Here is a 21,879-nt window from a genome sequence, read left to right as displayed (position 1 = left end):
CGCCGCCGCCGCAGCCGCCGTCGCCACCAGGCAGCGCCTTCCGAATCTCATCCCGGTCGGTTCACGGGGGCTTCAGTCAGTCAGCCGACGCTCCGAGAAACGCGGTGATTATTTCCATTGTATGCTCGCAGTTCTCCGGGGGGGAGGGAAGGGGGCCTTCCCACCGCACATTCGCGTTTCACCTCTCTCTCTTTCTCTCTCTCTTTCTCTCCTTCTTCCATTTTCCGTATCACTCCTCTCTCATTCTGCCACTCCGCTCCCGCTCTCGCGCTTCTATGTCGCGCGCTATGCCCGTGCAACCTCCGTGCGCCTCCTTCTCGCCCCCACTGACGCGGACCCACTGACGCGCCGCAAGGTCCGCTGAAGCCTCTCCGCCGTGCTGCAGAGCGCCTCGTAGCTCACGACAGTGGTACGCGAAACGGAGCGTCGCGTCGCGTCGTTATCGCGGTATCGGGGATATTGTTACAGCTGGTTACTTCGTGCCAATCGGCGATCGCGGGCATCTCCGCCTGCTTGCGTGCACCGTCTCCCCGCGATTTGGTGTTAAAGTGCGCGATCGGTATACTGACGACGACCGGGTAGCATGAGGTAGCGTGGAAGAAATCGGTGCTACTCTTGCCTTGGTGAACGCAGTTTCCTTCGTGCGATCGTCCATTCGTGAAGATATCTCACCGATCTTTCGACCGCGAACGACGTTCGAAGGTGTGAGCTATATCGAGTGCCGAGAAAAACCCAGTTGGTTCCGATTGAGCGAGTCCGACCGTCACTCTAGTTGTCCGATCTCTCTCTCTCTCTCTCTCTTTCTGTCTCTCTCTCTCTCTCTCTCTCTCTCTCTCTCTCTCTCTCTTTCTCTTTCTCTGGTTTGTCAGTGGCGGTTTTATTCATTGTGCGGAGGTGCGGTTCTTTGATACGTTACAAGTGTTACGTCAATGGCAACGGGGTAGTCCAGGCTACCAGCGCGCAGCCAGGATGATATGAGCACGCTTGGCAGGTGAGTGAACTGACCTCGCGTTCTCGCGTAGATGTGTGTAGATATCGAGACACGTGGTTTTTGATGCGCGATACGGGGATTTAAAAGCGGCGACGAGATCATATTGCAATTACGTATCCTACACACGCGCACACACACGCAAATTATCTGCAAATATGCCATGTATCTAATCATCGGATTAGAGATAATCCTGATTAATCTTTCACTCTCCCCATTTCTAGATATTCGAAATTTATGTTTTTGAAAGATTACAAGTTATAATTATATAATTATATAATTTACACAACAAGTTATAATTATATAATTTACTTTCTACTGTGACTAAAATAAAATATATGAAGTATTTTTTTCTTTCAATTAATAATTATGGCTGCGCATGGAAGAAATGTTAAGAAGGAAAAACATGAATAAGATTTCAAGTCAATGATTCAGAAATCAGTTACATGATTTCAGATAGGTTTAAATTTTAACATTTATTTCCATTCTTAATATTTTCTCCATTGTGCGCAAAGCCTTAGAATCGTAATCTGTAATGATAAATTTGCCAAGCAACCGTAATCCAATCTATCAGTGGAATTTAAAACGCTTCGTGACATTCATATAGATTGTTGAAAGATTGCAATTAGATCGCGAAAACTATCTAACAAAGTACTAAGTGTCTACGATACTAGAAATCGTTTCGAAAAAGAACCAATAGCATTGATCCATTGGTCGATTTGTTCGAATCGTGGTTCGTTAATTTTTTCTCTGTTTAAGATCTCGGAGTAATTTGTAGCATTGTGAACATAAGATTAAAGAATTCTTCGTTGACTCTGGATTTGTCGATATATAACGGAACATCGATATATAATTAATTCGACACGATTTCGTTAATGCGCGTGCAACGAGTGAAACGGCACGCGTGCGTACTTATGAGAAGTGAATTACGGTCTGTCATACGACACGCACATCTGAAGGAAAGTTCGATGATTGGCAGGCTTCGTCGGTCGCAGCATCCGGATCGATGTGACTCTCAATGTGACTCGAAACGCGAAATCACGCTTGCACGGGCTGCAGCGATCGCGCTTAATACGAATCCTCGCCGGTGCGTAATCTGAGTCACGTCATGACATTGTATCTCGCGATACGCGACCACCAGCATGATAGCGCGAGGGCGACAAAGACCGTGTGCGTATTTGTGTATAAGTACGTGTGTCGAGTTATGTGAACGTGTGCATGCGTGCGTCGTGCGTGAGCCGTACCCAGGCGACCGGGTACAGGCGTGTACACACGGGGCCATGTGTTCGGTACGGCGAAGGAGAAAGAGAACCAGCTCGGAACGGAAGGTCGATGGGAGAGATGAAGAGAGGAGAAGAGACGTAACGAGCGAGGGTTGAGAGAGAAGTGTGTGTGTGTGCGTGTGCGTGCGTGCGTGCGTGCGTGCGTGTGTGTGCGTGTGTGTGCGTGTGTGTGTGTGTAAGAGAGAGAGAGAGAGAGAGAGAGAGAGAGAGAGAGAGAGAGAGAGAGAGAGAGAGAGAGAGAGGGAGGAGAGAGCGTACTCTCTACGCATCTGACCCAGTGACCCTCCCCGTTGTCCCCCTCGTGCTTCTCTATGGGGTTCCATCTACTTTTCCTCAGGCTTTCCATTATCACAGAATATCTTACGCGATCCCACTCAAAATCCGACGACGCCTCTCTACTTCCTTCGCGCAAAGAACGACACGAAGGACACTTAACGTCCATCTCAATTAATTGGAGTAAACGACACATGTCGCACAAATCCTTTCAACCTTGAAATGATAAACCAGAAGTTTTTGTCGATCGGGCGGGCACGAAGCGGATTTCGAAGGAGCATTTTATTTGATATGAATGTTATTATACAAATAAAGAGAGTATCTTAATATGCATTATTAATATTTATGAAGATACAAATTGTCTCCAACTTTCTACTAACGGGCAATTCTGAGTGACATAATGAAACACAATAAGTGGACTGTATAATTAAATCTATCGCTTATTATCGCATCACGGAAAAATTGCTTATTCACGTAGCACTTAAAGTGAAACATGAATCTGCAGTTTTTTATCCCAATACTAGAAGACTTCGATGAATCAGTTAGGCGAATATAATTGGGGGGTTTTGTCTATAGCGCGCGTATTATCGTTACAATGTCTCGTTAATCGATGTTTCTCACTCAAAAACGACCCTTTCAAGCAGGGCTTAAGTGCCGGATTGTTGAGTACGCGTTCGTGCGTATAAAAATATCGAGTTATTTCGGACACCATGATAATAAGCGCGAACTTATAAATTCCCAAAGGATATGCGACGCGGAGATTGATCGAACACGCGAACTACGTGCACGCATTTGCGTAACAAGAGCGCATGTCGCCAAACGAATCGAGATATCGACGATATCAAATTAACGCGCGAATGTCCATCGCTCGGGGTTGTTCGTTTTATTTTTAATCGATTTCCCTGGAGTACGACATCGTCTCGCTTCAAGTTTTGCGATTTTACAGCATTCGCTGAATACGATCGATCTTTTACGCTTTAATCGCTATTTAAATTAATCGACAGTTTGAAAGTATCCGCTAAAAAGGTCGTTTAAATGCGGAAGCAAATTAAAATAATTGTATATTGATATTTAATGTATGATATTTAATGTCATGATTATCTCTTTTTACGAATATTTAAATAAATTCTTAAAGATCCTGATCGTTTATCACGGATTTAAATGAAGACAGAAGCGAAATAAAAACATAAAATAATATAAATAACGAAAATTATTGCAATATATTGTATATTAAGATAGAAATATTTTCCAATAAAACAATATTTGCATTTGATTGAAAACTGTAAATGAAATATACCGAAAACTCTCATTTTATTTCGCAGAATAGAATAAAATTATATTCATACAACAGCTTTCATATACAATACTCAAATTGTTTCCTTATTTGGTTAGATATACTTCAATTTCAAATATATTATTTATGTGTATATTGATTGTTGGGATTCACAAGGAGAAATTTCGGTATATTTTACAAATCTATTATATCAATTTCAAATGTTGTTTTATTAAAAATTACTTAAATTTTAATGTAGTTTGTAAGAATTTATTTAATGTATTTTTTCGCTTCTTATGTCACAATTCAAGATGGCAGCGTAGACAGGAAACAGATAATGTTTCTATTATCACTGCGTGAGAGAAAAAAAGCTGCATTACAATTACTATAATTTGACTATAATTTATTATATTTTTGAGGTTTTCTTTTTTATTTTCATTAAAAAAGTTATACGGTTTGGGTTATCTTCATCTTGATATATCATTAAATGCCATCGTGAACATTGTAGTTCATTTCATCAGTGCGAGAAACAACTTGATATTGTAATTTATGATCATTGTTCTTACAATTTATATCTAGTCGTTTTCGGTGCCAACTAGATATTTTTTGGTAGAACTATTATATAAATATAATTATTATCACTAACATTCTAGCAATAATAACTATAAAAATGAAACTGATATCTATAATTATTTTGCCATGCAGTTATAGTCACAAATATCAAACATTTTTCTGTCAATGTAGCAAATATACAAAGCCATTATTCAATATAATATGCAATTCTATTAAAGAATTTATTAATTATGAGCAGCATCTCATCATAAATAGATGAAGCATTAAAAAATGCTATGTGGTTGTTAAATTTACAATCTATTCATCGGTAGCCTCCATAGAATTCCGCATCTTTGAGGAGATAATTAAAACCTGGGTACAATATATACGTACAAAAGCTCTTTATATGACTAAAGGTGCAGCGAAGTTACATTATACAGAATTCCCGCTATAATAAATTACTTCAGTTGCACGAGCGCTGAAGCTGCAGCCCCCTCCCCCCTCTATAAACTATGTACATGATGTGCATTATATTGCATTGCGTTCAACGATATTGTCCGTGCGATAATATATGCAGTATCTATCACGGTATTTTATTAAAGCCAATTGCTCTCTTAGTATAATCTAGTTATCTAATGCGACTCGAAATATCGGCGCGACCTCGCTAATATACGTGGACAGTCCTATAATTGTGCGTGACATCGCTCACTATACAAATGAATTTGGATGCGTGTGTATAAAACTTGATAATGGAGATGTATTGCATACTTTGATTACGTCACTAGACTGCATGTTAGCGCATTTAACGTACGAGACAAAGCACGATTCTAAAATGTCAAAACACGAAGAGGTCGAGTTTCGACATTCCGGCTTACTTGCGAAAACGAATGATAGCACTAATTCGCTTTCGTTATTTTAAAAGTGCGCCTAGTCAGCGTGTTCACTTAATCTATGAACAATATAAACGATGCTGATAGAAGGTCATTAGTTACGACATGTAGCTTTAAGCCTTCCAAATGCAAGCAAATTAACTATTTACTCGTATAATTAATTATTTACTCATGTCACGGAATCCGTGCACTACGTATATGTACACAGCATGTAATCGCAATTTGTAAAGCGTACCTGTCTGGACATTACCGAATCGCGCAATCACATTTCGCAGCTATGAAAAATTTATATTTAAAAGTCTATGAGATTTTAAATATTTGCGTGTCGACTTGTCAACGTAGTTGTGTGCCCTGATTTCGAACTTATCTCAATGAAATTACGCGTATGAATTACAGTGTTTTAATAACGCTTGCAATATCGCAAACGATATCGTACTTGACTTTGACCGACAAACGCCAGGATGTGAAATACGTTTGTTAGAAGAAAAATTCTTACTCATCAGCACGATCACATCCGCTAAGGTCAAGGCCATTGACAAGTCATTAGAGAACGATAATTTGATACGAATATAAATGTTAACATTTCCTTTTTGAATTATTGCACATGTCACCGAGTTTCTGCAGCTTATTTTTATAAACAATGCTCACCGCGCAAAAGTACTATTATTCGAGACAATCAAAGATCTCTGAAACTCCCGTGGTTTATTAAGCTATTATATTTGCTCGCACTTAAGTTTGCATTCCAAATCTTCACTTTCTTTCTCTTTAACGCTGAAATATATATTTATTTTATTTTAAGTGTAAATATTTTTTGGAAGTTTCAAGCAACATTTCAAGCGAATTACTCTAATATCGCGCTATGCACTTTTAATTAGAGAAAAAGCAGCGACACGTATAACATCAAATACGCAATGAATCGGATTACTCAGCGATTATGAATTAGCGAATACGCATATGATTGCGCGCAAACGTTCGTAGAAATATCACAAAGCTCTATTTTCCAGATAAATTTGCTACAAAATTTACGAATAACAGTAGACGATAAGCGTCGATATATTTGACCCTATCAACTTTGTTGGAATTTCTTAAATGAGATATGACCTCATGTTGTACGTATTCATAAGTTTAATCAATTGTAGTTATGATACTATCATATATTTTCATTGCGAAAGTAAAATTTTACAATATTTATTGTATAATTCTTTTTATTAATAATTTTGTATTTTTTTCTTTTGAGTTACTTGCTACATAAATTTATGGATATAACAGTTATTTTTTAATCTTCAGATTTTAAAATGTTTTTATGTACATAATCAATGTTTGTTACATTTATTTCCCTACAAATAAATTTCATATATTTTGTCTGTAAAATTATTACGACAGAAATTGCGAGAGCACAAAACGAATTAGCACGCGAGAATAGGCGATAATAAATTATCTCATTTCGTTACAATGATAGACATGTATTAATTGTGTTATTTGTTGATAAGATACTTTTCAAAATTGAAGACTGCATAAAGATGAACTCTTTTAAATACATGTCAATCGATAAAGATATATATTTGCGCTTATTATATGATGCCACACGTATATCTTGTTGAAAGAATTTGCATGTGCTCCTTAGTTCATGGATTAATCGATGAACTAATGCCCGTTTCTACCAATGTAGTTTAACTTTAATCTCGATTCAATTAATTCTTCCTTTCCTCTCTAATTCTAAAAATTAGAAAAAGGTAAAGAATAAATTGAACCGAGATTAAAGTTAATCTATATTGGTAGTAGAAACGGACTTAAGTCTTTCATCAGATTTTCAGAAGAATTGTGTAAGATATTCCGTGATAGCGGGATACTTGTAGTGAAATATAAAAGTGAGTGTTAGAACTACTTTGCAATCATTAGCGTACCTGCTAATCGCGGTAAATTGTTGTAATAGGAAATTACAGTAGCAGCCGGTGGCAGCTGGACGATAACGTATAATAAAATAATGCATAACACGATACACTTCGCGTGATATTATACCGCTAATCGGGCAAGTTGAAAAGACACGTGCATTACGGAAGCGATTGATCATAGATTAGGGTATTTCTCTAATTCTATTGTTGCTTTAAGTCAGTCGAGTATTATGAAATATATAAATTACTAAATTTAAAGCAATAAATCTAAAAGAAACGTTCATTGAAACTTCGTCGTCTTGGAGCGCTACAATTTGAAAAATTTCTAAATTTTTTGGTAAATGTAAATGCTTGAGAACATCGTAATTTCTCCCTAGAATGAAAAAATAACGGTCGTATTTAGCAGTTTATTTTGTCGTAAATAATTGAAAATCATTTGAATGTGAGGAGAATGATTGGTTAATTGCTTATGACTTTAGACTTCTATTGTAGACTTTACAAAGCATTGGCCGCATTCAGCAAAATATTTATTTTGCAACAATTGGTAATGTTTTTTTGCACTGATTGGATTATAGTTTTAAATCTAGAGGAACAGTCCTATCTCAGCGCAGAAAACTTTCAACAGTTGCAAAATAAACATTCTGCTGAACGCGCGGCCAATGTTTCATTGAATTTACAAGTCTGAAGTCGTAAGAAATTGACCAATCACAGTCGATTATTCTCTTTACATTCGACTGTGATTGATCAACTTTTGCGACTTAAGCCTTACTCCTATTGTATACGCGTTCGCGTATAAAATTAAATTACGTTTGTCGTATAAAATTAAAATTTTTTAGTACACTTGTTCGAAATGTTGAAGGAAGCATAATTGTAAGGAAACTAGATTTCATTGCAACAGGACGCCCAACCCTAAGAAGTCGCGATGTGTAGGGATCCATCTCGCTATTCGCACGCCACACAATACCTGTACCCAGTCGCGGACAACAGTGAGGATTCGCCAGGGTTCGCGGCGCGGCGGGATTCATCAGGACGGATGAATAGCGGCAGATAGCCGAGGTGCTCTGGCCACCGCGCTATCGCGCGTGCAGCCTCTCGTACAGGTCCATGTACGCCGCGCGCTTTGTTCGCGATGTATGGAGCCCGGTTACGCGCGTTCGTTTGAGTCGGCCAGTGTGAGGAATGGGAGGGGGGAACGGAGGAGTTGAGATATACGAGCGCGTAACGCACACGTGAACATCCCTCTCTCTCTCTCTCTCTCTCTCTCTCTCTCTCTCTCTCTCTTTCTCGTTGTTTTCGGTTGGCGCGCGTATCCCACGAATTCTCTCATTTCCTCTACGTCCGGGATTTCCTTCCCTTTCTTTTCTCGCACTTCCCCTCCTTCTTCGTGTCTCTGCGTTCCTTTCACGAAAGAGCGTGCTTTTCCTCACGCACACATTAGTATGTGTATATAGGTATGTGATGATCGGTGTGTGGAGGCGGTCGCGGAGGACTCTAACGTATTCCAGATGCTGCGTGCTTTGTTCCCATCGGCGCGCGCTCTTGCGCGATGCTTGAAGCCGTCTTTCTTCATATCTCTCTCTCTCTCTCTCTCTCTCTCTCTCTCTCTCTCTCTCTCTCTTCCTTTAGAACGAAATTCTGATAGGCGCGCGTTCATCATTTTATATCGAGTAATTGTATAACTTTCACCTTTAACCTTAAACCTTAAGCGAATAGAGATAAATGTCCGAGCGAACTTCAAGTGCAATTGTGACAACCAATTTGTTTTTAATTAAGAATATTTTGTTAAAGACAGAAAAATAAAATTATTTGATTTTATATTTATTCTTGTAGTCCATCTAATAAAGAGTCCATCTAGTAAAGAGTTATTTTGCAGTTAAAGCTCGGTTTTTTATTATCTGTGGTTAGATTTGTATTTTATCCAATGGGCTTTATCTGTGATGATGCCATAGAGCTGATTGGATGAAACATTAGGTTAAGCTTAACCATAAGTTATAATGAAAATTCGAGCCTAAGTGGATCCTAAAATGAAGATCGAACTCTGCTGAAATCGTTGTTTTAATAAAAAATTTGGCACACATACGATTTATATGTCGTTGACACATCACTACATATTGCTACAATATCAATATCGCACATATAGTCGTAGAGGATTTTTGTATCGGATTTAAATCTCTAATATTCATTTCTGCCACTGTAGATTAACTTTAGTCTTGATTTAATTAATTTTTTATTCTGTTCTAATTACAACTAGAAAAATAATTTGAATCAAGATTAAAGTTTTACATTGGCAAAAATGAACATAAGTCTAATTCTAAGAACTTCTCGTTAAACTGTTTTTTCATGTAATCTACTAGTTTAGTATTATATATATATAATATAGTGCTACAGATTGATACTAAATTCGTATTTAATTCTGGAAAACAAATCTGTAAAAGTAATATGTAAGATAATCCTTTACGAAAATTACTGCGTAATTTAATCAATAATACAGACGACTTTAGGAACCTCTTAAGTTGCATAAATTCTCCAAAGTCTCTAGTCTCTAATTTCGTAAATACAAACTCTAAAGTTATTTAACTCTAGACTATTTGTCTTTTGTCTACTTTAGTGTACATTTAGTCTCAGAGAAAGAGAAAGGGAGAGACAGAGAAAGAGAGAGAGAGAGAGAAAGACTCCAAATAAATTCCTCTTCTCCCTCTTTCATCTTTCTTTTTTAGCCGACCCTTTCTTCTCCAATCTCGTTTATCTGTCTTCCCTTCTGGTTCCTCTCTCGGGACGATGCATACGCGCGCAGAAACGCGCAGCGTATGCACGTGCATCCCGTGTAACACGCTCCCTTTCCTCTCTCTAACGAACTCTGTTATAACGCGGAGGAGGAGGATCGAGGAAGCGATCTAAGGTCCGAGCAACTTGACACTGAACACATGGCCCCACTTCTTAAACTCACACTCGGTCAGAAGATCCTCCCCCCTCCATTTCTAGCCGTCTGCCTCCTTCGTCCCCCGATCAGCGTTCTATTCTCTCTTTCCTTGTCTATTCTTTCTTTCTTTCTCGTCTTTTCTCTATCCTTCTCTTCTTGGAATTTTTTCTTGATCGATCACGCGTTCGTGATCCATATGGTTTTTGTCTTTGATGAGACTGTCGTGCCGATTGTAATATCAATTCTGAAAAATTTTTTTTTAAATACTAAGCAAAATGAACGTATTATCATTATTTTGAGTGTAATATCATTTTTGAAAAATTATGCGTTTTAATGTTTATTTAATATTACAAGATCAAGCGGATCCTAAAGCTGTCTGTGTTACTGATTCAGTAGGACTTATACGGTTTACATGTCATTAACATATCACTACACTCTCCTACATCGATATCGCACGCACATATACAAGTTTTTTCAACTAACTAATCTTTTATATTAGGTTTCTAAGTCTAATTCTAAGAACAATATTGTTTATTCATATAATTCATAGTTCAAACTAGAAGATTATTTTATACATATAAAATATACATATAAAATATAAAACCTGTAATAAAGCAAATATTGTTGCAAGTCGACGTCAGAAGTCGATAACAAAATTATTAATTTTCCAACTTTTTTATTTTTAACATAAAGTCGGTTTGCACATTATCGCTCATATTTAAATTGTGGAGAAGAATGTTTTAATCTGTGTATATAAGACAGTTAGAAAAACACTTATTTGAAAAATAATCAGTAAAAAAAATAGACGACTTTATGATTCCCTTAAAGGGATGCTGACATCATCTGTTTTAAACCATATATGCGGTATACTTCGTGTTCTGGCTTCATAGAATTGAAACTCCTTTTCCACGATTAAAATGCATGTGCTAATGTATTCAGCTCTAGTCTATTTTGTGCTAAAAATAAGAAAAAAATAAAGAAATTATAAATTTTTTTAGTCGAATATTATTATCTGAATACTTCGTGGTTTTGCAGGTTATATGTATAAAATAAAAGTACAGTCAGATCTAAAATAAATACTTGGAATCGTTAGAGTTAAATTTAGAAATTTAATTTAAAAGATACCTCTTTTGACAAATTGTATATATCTATGTGTGTTGCGATAAAATATAGTAGTGTGTAGTGATATGTACCATCAATCGTATATATTTGTATCGTAAATCTCTGCATGTGTGTAAGTCACATTTAGTCGATAAAACAACGATCTCATTAGAGATTGGTTGTCACGCCAGCATTCTCTTAAATAATATATTTAAATAACGTAATTCAATTATAATCACGCTTTGAATATGTACAGAAAACACATATCTGGGCCGATTATAAGTATCTCCGGAAATTTTCTTATCGCATTATTGCGCAAGCATTTAGTGAGAGTCATTTGCGCAATAGTTAACCGTGTAAGATATACATAATGAGGAGATAGTGAGAAGATACTGTCTCGCGGAAATGAAGAAGAAGCACGAAGTGACTGTCACATTGAACTGAAAGGTCGGACTTATTTGCGAGTATTCGCTCTTTCTAGGATTCATGTCACGTTATCACCAAGCGCCGAGTATTTTTTACTAGCACCTCCAGAGAGAGCAGCTGATCGCTCTGGTATGCATGGTTTCCCTGATGTGTCAGACTCGGTTGCGAATCTCGCGAATTAAATGTTCGTTTCTTTTGATCTTGTTTCTCTCCGGGACCAAGTTCAGTGGTACACCGCTACTCTCGTAATCAAGTTACGACGATATTAATTACGACTGCTCGATGCGACGCGTCCGCGGATTAATAATCCGACTTCGCTTTCGTTCATTGATTTGCTTTGGCGCAATACGGGCCGGCATTTTGTCGTCGCCGATTGAAAAAGTATAGTACAGTCGAAGGATAAATCCTGATTGAATATTCAAATTTGCCTATTATCCACTTATTATAGTTTTTATCATTAATTTGTAGTAATGTATTATTGATTTAAATTTATTTCTTTAAAAAAGTTTAACTTTACAAAACATGATAAGCAAAATAAGACAAATTCGTTAATACTAAAAATATCGAGCAATATTAACCTTTCTATTTGTTAGATTAATATTATATTTCTTATGTAGATAAAATTCTGAAATTTTTTGACTTCTTAAATTTTTAATAATCATACTCTTTATACTGATGAAATATTTAATTTTTTATCACTTTTTTATTTTCATAGTAATTATTTATTCGCTTGTTCATTTTATGTCCGTTTCCATGAATGCAAATTAATTTTAATCTCAGTTTAATTTACATTCACTTCTTCATTTTTTTCTAATTCTTAGAATTAGAAAAGATGAGTAAATTTAAAATTGAAGTGAAATGAGTAAATTGAATTAAAATTAATCTACATTGATAGAAATGAACATTAATGCGTAAATATTACTTTTACGTTAGTACTTTTGACGTTAAACAAATAATGCAGTTTATATATTATATTTTATGTATATTACATATATTATATGAATACACAACTTTGCTTTATTCTTAATTATCATTATATGATAAGAAATTTAAATTCGTTGTTTTGGAGCCTTAAATTGTGCGTAATGAATAACAGTTTTGCAATATTGATTTGTTCGAGTAATAATTTATAATGTACAAAACTCAGAATTACTGAACGAAAAATATCTCAAAGAAAGATTTATGATAATCTTTTTCTCAGTCAATATTATTCTTTTGAATATTTCAAATAAGTCTTAAATTACATTAATAAGATCAAGAAAACATTTACATTTAGCTCTTTCAATTTATCATCAAAATTATCTTTTTCTTTTAAAAATAAGAGTTTTGAACTTTGTCACATGCGTTGTTGATACATTTTGTTATAATATTCTCTCCAAGAGTCGCACTTTCTTAGTTTTACCAGGTGTAAAGTTTTATATTACCATACTTCAGAGCGGAAGCAGCGAGTCTTGTAGATAAAAGCGTGCATTGCGCGAGACGAGTAACAAAAAAAAAAGAATTCGTGGCGAAAGGCGGTTCTGAGAGGCAATGGAAGAAAGAAAGAGAAAGAGAGGAGGCTCCGGAAATAGTAAGAAGGGTTAGAGCAACCGCGGAGCCGAGAGGCGGCAACCCTCTTCGACCCCGCTGATAACGTATTCTAGGTAGAAAGAAGAAGAAAAAGAAGAAGAAGGAGAAGAAGAAGAAGAAGAAGACTGAAGATTGCTTTTACAGCGTGGTCGCCGCGATGCGAGACGGGCGTCACGTTGTCGGTTCCTGTGAATGTGTTCCGGCCTAGTCGCGGCTTGCGCTCTGTCTTGCGTCGCGGACGCAAAGAACGGGAGGATTGCGCGCACGAGGAAGCTGTCCCTGGGACAACCACCAACTCCAGTGGGTGACAGTGAGCCGTATGGTAGCGCGCGCGTTTGTTGCGCGAGGGTGGGTGCGGTCCTCACCCGCTCATACATAAACAAGAGATCGGCCAAGAGGTAGCATCAAAAGAAGAGACGCTGGTACCGGGACTCCATTATGTAGAGCGTATCCCACGGCGGTCCTATAAAGAATACTAACGACGAGGTGCTTTTTCCCTCTTCTCACCGCATCCAGGGTTTTCTCATGCGCGACTTTTCTCGGCCGATCTTCTCAGAAATAAGGATAGCTATAATCGATCCCTCGATAATGAAAACTGTCTTCATTCTTTTTTTGTTCGATATTTATACTGTATTTTGACATGAATATTAACATGTTTTAGCATAAAAATTAGTTTTGTTAAAAATGTGATCGACGAGAAGAAATAGAAAAGATGATCAAAAAATGAAATAAACAGAGTCATATAAAATAGAGAACGTAAAAGATAAGGAAATAAGATGATAACTGATTGATTTCTCTTATTGATTACAGATATTTTTCTTATTGCTGCCCTAGTATTATTAAGTATTGTTATTATTCCAATATTATTAAGATATCAATGGAATTCATCACAAAAGTAATCATGCCAATAAGAACCGACACATGCTGTTAGTGTATATGTATTTATTCAAGTATATAAAAGATTAATTATGCAAACGTAACGATCCTTTGTTTAGGATCATCTTCAATACTATTCAAATTAATGCTTTCGTCGCGAATGTCAAGAATTAAAACTAAAGTCACAATTAAGTCGCTGTTTCATATTACATAATTTCTACAGATTATCAATCAAGCCATTCCTTCGTCCAACATATAGATTCCCATAAAATTGAGAGATTAACTAAATAATAAATTAATTACATATATAAGTAAGTAAAGTACAGGTTATATTTTAACAAACATTTAAACAAACATGTTAAGCTATGTTAGACTGTTATTGTCCGTTCGACATGTGGATTTCGTTTGAAGATACAATAAACAATCGATGATTTTCGTGCGAAATAATTATTGTGGAGAAGGAGAAAATCTCGCGTTGTAAGTAATAATAAAATCTGAGTATGCAGAATCTAACAGATCAGTATCATTTCTTAAATTTAAACCATTTTTTTTTTGCTGTTTTATATAGATCACTTCGGATATAAACCGTCTTTGTAAAATACTCTCTTTATCCCCTCCCAATTAAATTCGTACATTGAATTCAATCTATGCTTCGTTATAATCGAATGTCATTAGGTGTTTCAATTTATCTAGTTCTTTTATGTTCATGTTTTTAACATTCTATTCGTTTGACCCACGTATGACGCGAGAAAATCTTTACATTCAATTCTGTACATTCGTATGTGATCATTTAGGTTTATCCTCTAATATATTTACTCTAATATATTTACTCAACTTATTAATGGAATTGATAACAATATTTTACAAAAAAAAATATCAATTAATATGATATATCAATTGGTGTTTTAATTTTTTCCTATCTTTTATCTTCTCAATTTTACATTGCTCTTATTTCAATTTTATTATTTTTATCTATTTCTTTTCACATTTTTAGTTCTACTTTTTCTTATATTTTCTAATTACATTTTTATAAAACTTTTCGTGAATATATTACAAAATTCGTCTTAACATAATATTAATGTTGAATATTAATGCTGTTATTGATGTGTCAATGTAACATGAATTGTGAAATAATCTAAGTAATTCAATGCCAATTTTATCATGTAAGCTTGCATACTGTATTTATCGCAGGTTTGTGTGTTCTCCTTCGTATCTCTACTTACGGCAGTTTCCGAAAATGTATGAACAGATAATGAAAAAAAGAAGTCTGAATATTGTCATAAATGGTCTCTTATCGCCATTGTACGTTTCAAGGCTCGCAGTAGTATAAAATTAATTAATAACGCGCATCTTCTTTCTTCGCCGTCGTATCGTATAATCATGCCATGAACGACTTAATTATAATGCTCGCAGTGCTGTATGACCGCCCCTCCACAAAGAACAAGATATAAATGAATTTTTATATACTATATCGTAGTATAATTACGATCTACTCAGATTTGTTCACCTTTGTTTAATATGTTAATATAATTATATGATGTAATATAAAATTTGATTAATACTTTACTAATTTATTTCATTTAAATCAACACGTAAATCTTAATAATATTTTATTTATTTAATTACACTATATTTATTTTAATGCTGTAATCTCGATTGTGATATTTTCCAATCAAAAATAATTTTATCCCTAAATCATAAAGTATGCTGTTTTCTATTTTATAATATAATTAAGAGACACTATAAATATTAATACTTGGCTGATTGAACATTTTTATATGTTCTTTAGGCAATTTTTTATAAATTATTTACTATTTACTATTTCTGAATACACTATACATATTTTAATCCTTTCTTATTAAATCTTTTAAACTAATCTGATTAAACTTTTATGGCACTTTTTTATTCAGATTGAAGCAACAATATGTACAATAATATATATTAGTTGCTTTTCATTTACACCAAACTTAGAGGAATCTCATTTGTGATGATGTCCTAACTTAATTAAATGCACGTTTCTTTTCATTTTGACAAGTTTTTACAATCTACACAAGCTTAAAATTGTGTGCTTTAACTGAGACTGAGTCTCGTTAACTCATAAAAAAGTGAAGTTTATAAATCTGTTATTATGTGATAACTTTGTCACTAAAGTAAACAAGTAATGATGTCATTATCTGAGTATAAAATATTCACATAATTTTAGACTCAGTATCACTTGTGTGTGAAAATGGAAAGCAATTATTTAGTTGAATTCGATATTATTAAGGACGCATTTGTAAAGTTCTTATTAAGTTGCCTTTAATCCATGTAGTATATCTAATGGACTATTCTCCAGAAATCTCGTCGACTGTTTCCCACACCGGACTCCTCGAAACAGATTCCTCGTCCATCCTATTTGCGTGCGTGCTTGACGGAAGTTGTAGCTCGCGGTATCGGGCCAACTTTCCCACCCCAGCATTAGAACGCCACCCTAGCTTTGCTACTTGAGCCCGAACAGATGCCGCATCCCCTAAAAAAAAACTAGGTTCCTATTGTGCCACTAATAGAAAGTCAAGCGTCGGCTCACACGCTTACGCTCGCTTACACGCGTGTCGCTGCGTGAATGTACGTGTGTTTCTAGTCGTTGTTCGTGGGATACGTTTCGATCGATCACGACCGGCGAGAAAAAAGCCACAAAATGGTCGTAAAATATTTTTATCTCGTTTACTACACGCATGCGCCATAAATTAAATTAATTAAATTGAACTCTATATACAGTATGAACCAATATAAAAATATCTGTATATACCTGCATGTATTATATATTAAAAAACAAGTTTCTAGTAAAATGCTAGAAATATGAGCTAAAATTGTTGCTATTCGAGATTTGATAATAACATAACAAATTAACAATGTATTATCAGCATATTTTTTCACTCACCGTTTAATTTACTAACTCTGTCTTTTTTAATTCATCTTTCTGTAAGTTATTTATTTTTTGAATATAAAATACATTAAATACTCAATCTTTCTTTTCAAAATAAAATTATCTGAATTTGTCATAAATAATTATTTTATATCGACGATGATTTTGTTTTTTAAGGAAAGAATATATGTATAAGTTAAGATATATATTTTACAAAGTTAATTCTCTCTTTTTCGAAACACTTTGTATGATACGAAGACATAATTTTAAATACAGTCATAACATTGGTTTCAATGATATTTTATCTGAGGAGTAAATGTAATAACTGAGATGTTCGACCTTTTTCGATAAGCGAAGCATGGTGATTAAAGCTAGTATGAGGCGCAGATAATTATATCGAGCTCTTTGGCGAGTTTGTTATATAATTAAAAATACGTAATTTTACGACTTGCACGCGACAGTCACAGTTAGATTAATTTAAACGCTATTAAATCATGCTATAATTGGCCTTATGAGAGCTTTAATTGTCATCGCGCGCAAAGCTCATTCTACAACAATTGTTGTAAGAATTGATCAATTACAATTAAATGTGAAGAGAATATTTAACTGTGATTGATTGATAATTCTTATAACTACATTTTCATAATTGTAGAATGAGGGTAACATTTATATACCATTGTTTTACAGTTATGGAGTTATCATACGATTTACGAATATACATATATATCTGTATTTATAAATAATAAATAAATAGACACACACACACACACACACACACACACACACACACACACACACACACACACAAAGTAATTAGTGAAATTGTTTGTTTATTTATTTTAATTAAGAATTTTTTTATGATAATAAAATATATTAAATATTAAAACTTAATCGAGGTACAATTAAAACGACTCGTTAACGACAAAATTATCAATTTATAATAATCACGACACGCGCGAAATCGCTATGGTTTACGTGCACGCAAAGAAGAGAGAGAAACAAGAAATGTGCTTGCGTAATTACTCATCTTACGGACTTAATGAATCAGTAAATGAATGAATGGATATTGCGTGGGTGCGAGAGAGTACTTAGAACGCTCAACGAGGGAAAGATTTATCTCGTTATCCACAATCAAATACAAGTTTATATTCTATCGATGTCGACGGTCGAGATTGTCGACCGTCGACCTCTTATCATCAAATATAGTACACGATCTTGTTGCGAATGGATAGTATGCAAACTTTGAACTGAATTTGATCTTTTTTTTTCTGAATCGTTTGTTACGATTCTCAAGATGAGATTTCGCTCCGAATTCGAATATATCTTTCTCTCCGACTATATTCCCGATCGTGCAAATCATTTTTTTTCCCTTTTTTGCTTATTCAATCCGACACGATAATGCTCTCGCAAGAATGGAGGAGGGGAGGGGGGAGGGGGGGAGGGGGAGATCTACCACCCGCGCATTCCTGCAATGTCACCGGCGTTGATGATCTCTCGCTATCCTCGTCTGTGATTTCAGTCGGCCGGACACGATGGCATCTGGTGGTTAAAAATATTTCTTCCGTGGACGTGCCGCAGGCGCGCGCGCTTTTTGTTCGGTCTCCTCGACAGTCGGGGCTATAGTCGCGAATCTGTACGCTTCGCGAAGTAATTATGCCGGGCGGGAAGTCTAGGGCCAGAAATACTTCGCGTACCGAGGGCGCGGTGAGTGCACCGTAACAACGAAGAGCCGTGCGACGACGCGCCGCGCCGCGCCGGCAGTCGCGCGTGTACATGTACAAGTATACGCGTACAATGTCGAGGGACACGTAGACAATAGAAATAGAAAACCGCGCGATAAAGTCGGGGTACGTCCGCGGGTAATGAGGCACCGAGAGGGAGAGCAATGGTCTCAGCAAGATTTCCTCGCATCCGATCGCCGGACGTTTGCACACTGACTGATTGCTGCCACGACTGACAATCGTGACTTACGAAATTATTATCTAGCGTACGTAGTTATGCTGTCAACATATCTCCGCTAAATATACACGTCGGCCCGCTTATTTTTAGCGCGTCCGTCAAACTTAAGTTTAATTTTGAGAAAATTACTAATGATATAAGTTGTAAATGCAATCCGTTTTTCTCTTGTCTTTAACTCTCCGGAACTCTAACGGCGAATCTATTGGATCCACTCAATTGTACATTTTTTTTTAATGTTACACAATTAACTTTCTTTATGTTACATCTGCAAATTTGAATTGTGTTTATTAAAATATACATTGTTTAATATTCATTGTTTTTTTACATGAATTATGTCATTGTAGATCCTTAAAATTAATTAGTGCCTTTTGATCTACATAAATTAAATGAGTCTTACAGAGTCAATAACTATGTTGCAGATTTTGACATCAGCTTCGACGGGTTAAAAAGTTCCTTTCATAAAAGATATAATTACAGCTTACAAAAACCAGAAATAACTCTTTATAAAACACTTGACATTTTCTGTTATGTCCGGATGAAGAAATAAGATTCTTGGATTTGAATTCCTTTTATCGTAACGGTTTGCAAACGTAAGTTAGTAATTCAATACACGTATTATATATTTATCTACATATTCCTAAGAATAGATATCAAATTTTTTATAAACTCGGATACGTTGGAAAGAAGCAATTCAGCTTTCTCCGACTGTATTGTATCATGCGAGGTCATATGGTGAGCAATTGTCGACGAATCGTAAAATGATCTTCCTACAGATCCTCAAGTAAGAGATTGGACACCATACGTTTGGTCTACCATATTTTTCAAGATCTGCTTAAGACATTTGAGATACACATAATCTATCCCACCTATCTTAAGCAGATCCTAAAAAATATCAAACGTATTTATTAGGACTTGCTTAAAGTAGAATGACATAGATGCATGATTTATCTCATTTATATCGTAAGTAGAAAAATATGTCTCGAAAAATATGACGGATTAACGTGGTGTCCATCTCTTACTTGAGGATCTTCCTCCCAACTACGAATAGGGCGCGTCGCGCAGAAAATCTGATAGATTGCATTTATCGATTTCACATTCGTCGTAATTAAAGCTCTAGATACCAAAGGAGCGCATTCCTTTGATCTGAGCCGAAATGCTGATAGTCTTCCTATTATTTCGACCGCGATTTTGAATGTTAGTTATTTATTTTAATAGTCCAATAAGCGCTTAATATTAGGTGTAGTAAAAAGAAATCCATTATTTTCCATTCAATTTCATGCAAAAATAATGGATTTCTTTTTACTACACCTATTGGTATAGAATATGATTAGTAATTCACAAAATGGAGGACCTATGCGTTATTTTGGTATCTAGAGCTTTAGTCGTAATCCCTTAGAGTCTGAGTAATCATAAATATTGTAACACTTACTTAGACTTAAATTGTAGACGTAAGTAACGCACAAGCTTTTACGTATGACATACAACTTATTGTCATGTCTCCATGAAACGGCGATAAGTCGTACGTCATACGCTAAAGCTTGTGTTTTACTTATACCTATACTTACACCTATAACTTAAGTCTCTAAAGCCCGATTGCATTAGCGTTACTTTGAGTAACATCGATGCAACTGGGCCTAAGTAAGCTTTATGACAATTCTTGTGCTCAGATCCTTAGTTCGGATCTACAATAAGTGTCTTAAGCTTTAAGCCATAAGGAATTGACCAACTACAGTCGAATGCGAGGAGAATAATTGATTATGATTCGTCCATTCCTTATAGCATAAGGTTTAAAAATCTATTGTGGAACCTGGGTTAGTATCGCTCGTAGCGGTCGTTTGAAGCATCATTCACGACACATGCGCTCGTAGTAAACGGAGCACGTGGCTCTCGACAAGCCCCGATCCGCCACGATTCGCGATTCATGCGAGTGTACGTGTGCATGCGCATCGATACTTTCTTCACGGGCGTATCGCACAAACCTGTGCATGTAAAAAAATGCGCTGGAGGCGTGCACGTGCAGCGCAAACAATGTTCATCATTGTAATGAATTATAATACACGTTCGCGACACACAGTAGTACTGGTTCATGCCGACATTATCGGCATCCCCACTGCCTATTCGATGTTTTTCTTGCGTATGGTTCGCATAATAGGCTTGCGGCATAATGCGTATCGAACACGAGCAGAGACGCCGATGTTATAATCCTGACCTTCTTGATAACACGCTTCTGGTGTAACGATTCGGCGCGCGATGACTAAGGACGATGTGATCTTTTGTTATTTTCAAGAAAAAGGTGCTTCTTATTTTTGTATGATATGAATATTACTATTATTTTTGATATTATAATTATTAATTGAAATTATTTTTGTATAGACGCTTTTTTCTTCGGTTTGTATGATGAGATGTTTGGCAGGTCTATATAATAAAGACGCATCGCATTAAGAATATTTATATTAATAGAATATTGTAATACTGACATTATATTTGGCCCTCCATAGAGATTCGGTCGGTCTTTCGATCTATATATCGTAGAAGGAAATCACGCAGATTCCTGATGTCCTTACGCAACGCATCTCGCATATAAATATTATCTTTATCTTCACAAATATTATCTTTGTCGTAAATTGGCTCGCAGGAATGAAAATCTTTGTGCCCGCTATTCGAAACAATTCCATTTAAAATCTTATAATACTTCCTTTCTTAATATATTATTATATACTAATTCTTATTTATTATATATTAATGTTATTATTCTTTTAATATATAACTAATATATATTATATAAAATAATATATTGTAATTTTACTGAGGAATATATTATTATTTTATTATAATACATACTTCCTTTCTTAATATTCGATATATAAATGTATTTTTGGACAAATATATATTTTGTCAGAATTGTTACACGTTTTATTTAGTAACGCAAATGCAGTTTATATTTAATCTGTCTCTTGAAGAATTAATCGATC

General features: G+C 35.6%; 1 protein-coding gene across 1 annotated transcript in view; it reads left to right on the top strand.

The window, feature by feature from the left end:
- Positions 1–874: 874 nt before the first annotated feature.
- LOC108686351 (transcription factor SOX-5) overlaps positions 875–21,879 on the top strand; it is a 65,387-nt gene continuing 44,382 nt past the window's right edge. Inside the window, exon 1 of the mRNA XM_018191616.1 lies at positions 875–991. Within this exon, the coding sequence (XP_018047105.1) occupies positions 975–991 (17 nt within the window). The 5' untranslated portion in view covers positions 875–974. The remainder of the gene's footprint in view (positions 992–21,879) is intronic.

The sequence above is a fragment of the Atta colombica genome, unplaced genomic scaffold, assembly GCF_001594045.1.
Source record: "Atta colombica isolate Treedump-2 unplaced genomic scaffold, Acol1.0 scaffold176, whole genome shotgun sequence".
In the NCBI taxonomy this organism is placed as follows: domain Eukaryota; kingdom Metazoa; phylum Arthropoda; class Insecta; order Hymenoptera; family Formicidae; genus Atta; species Atta colombica.
The sequence above is the reverse complement of the archived record's forward strand: the minus strand, read 5'-3'. Positions and strand labels throughout refer to the sequence as shown.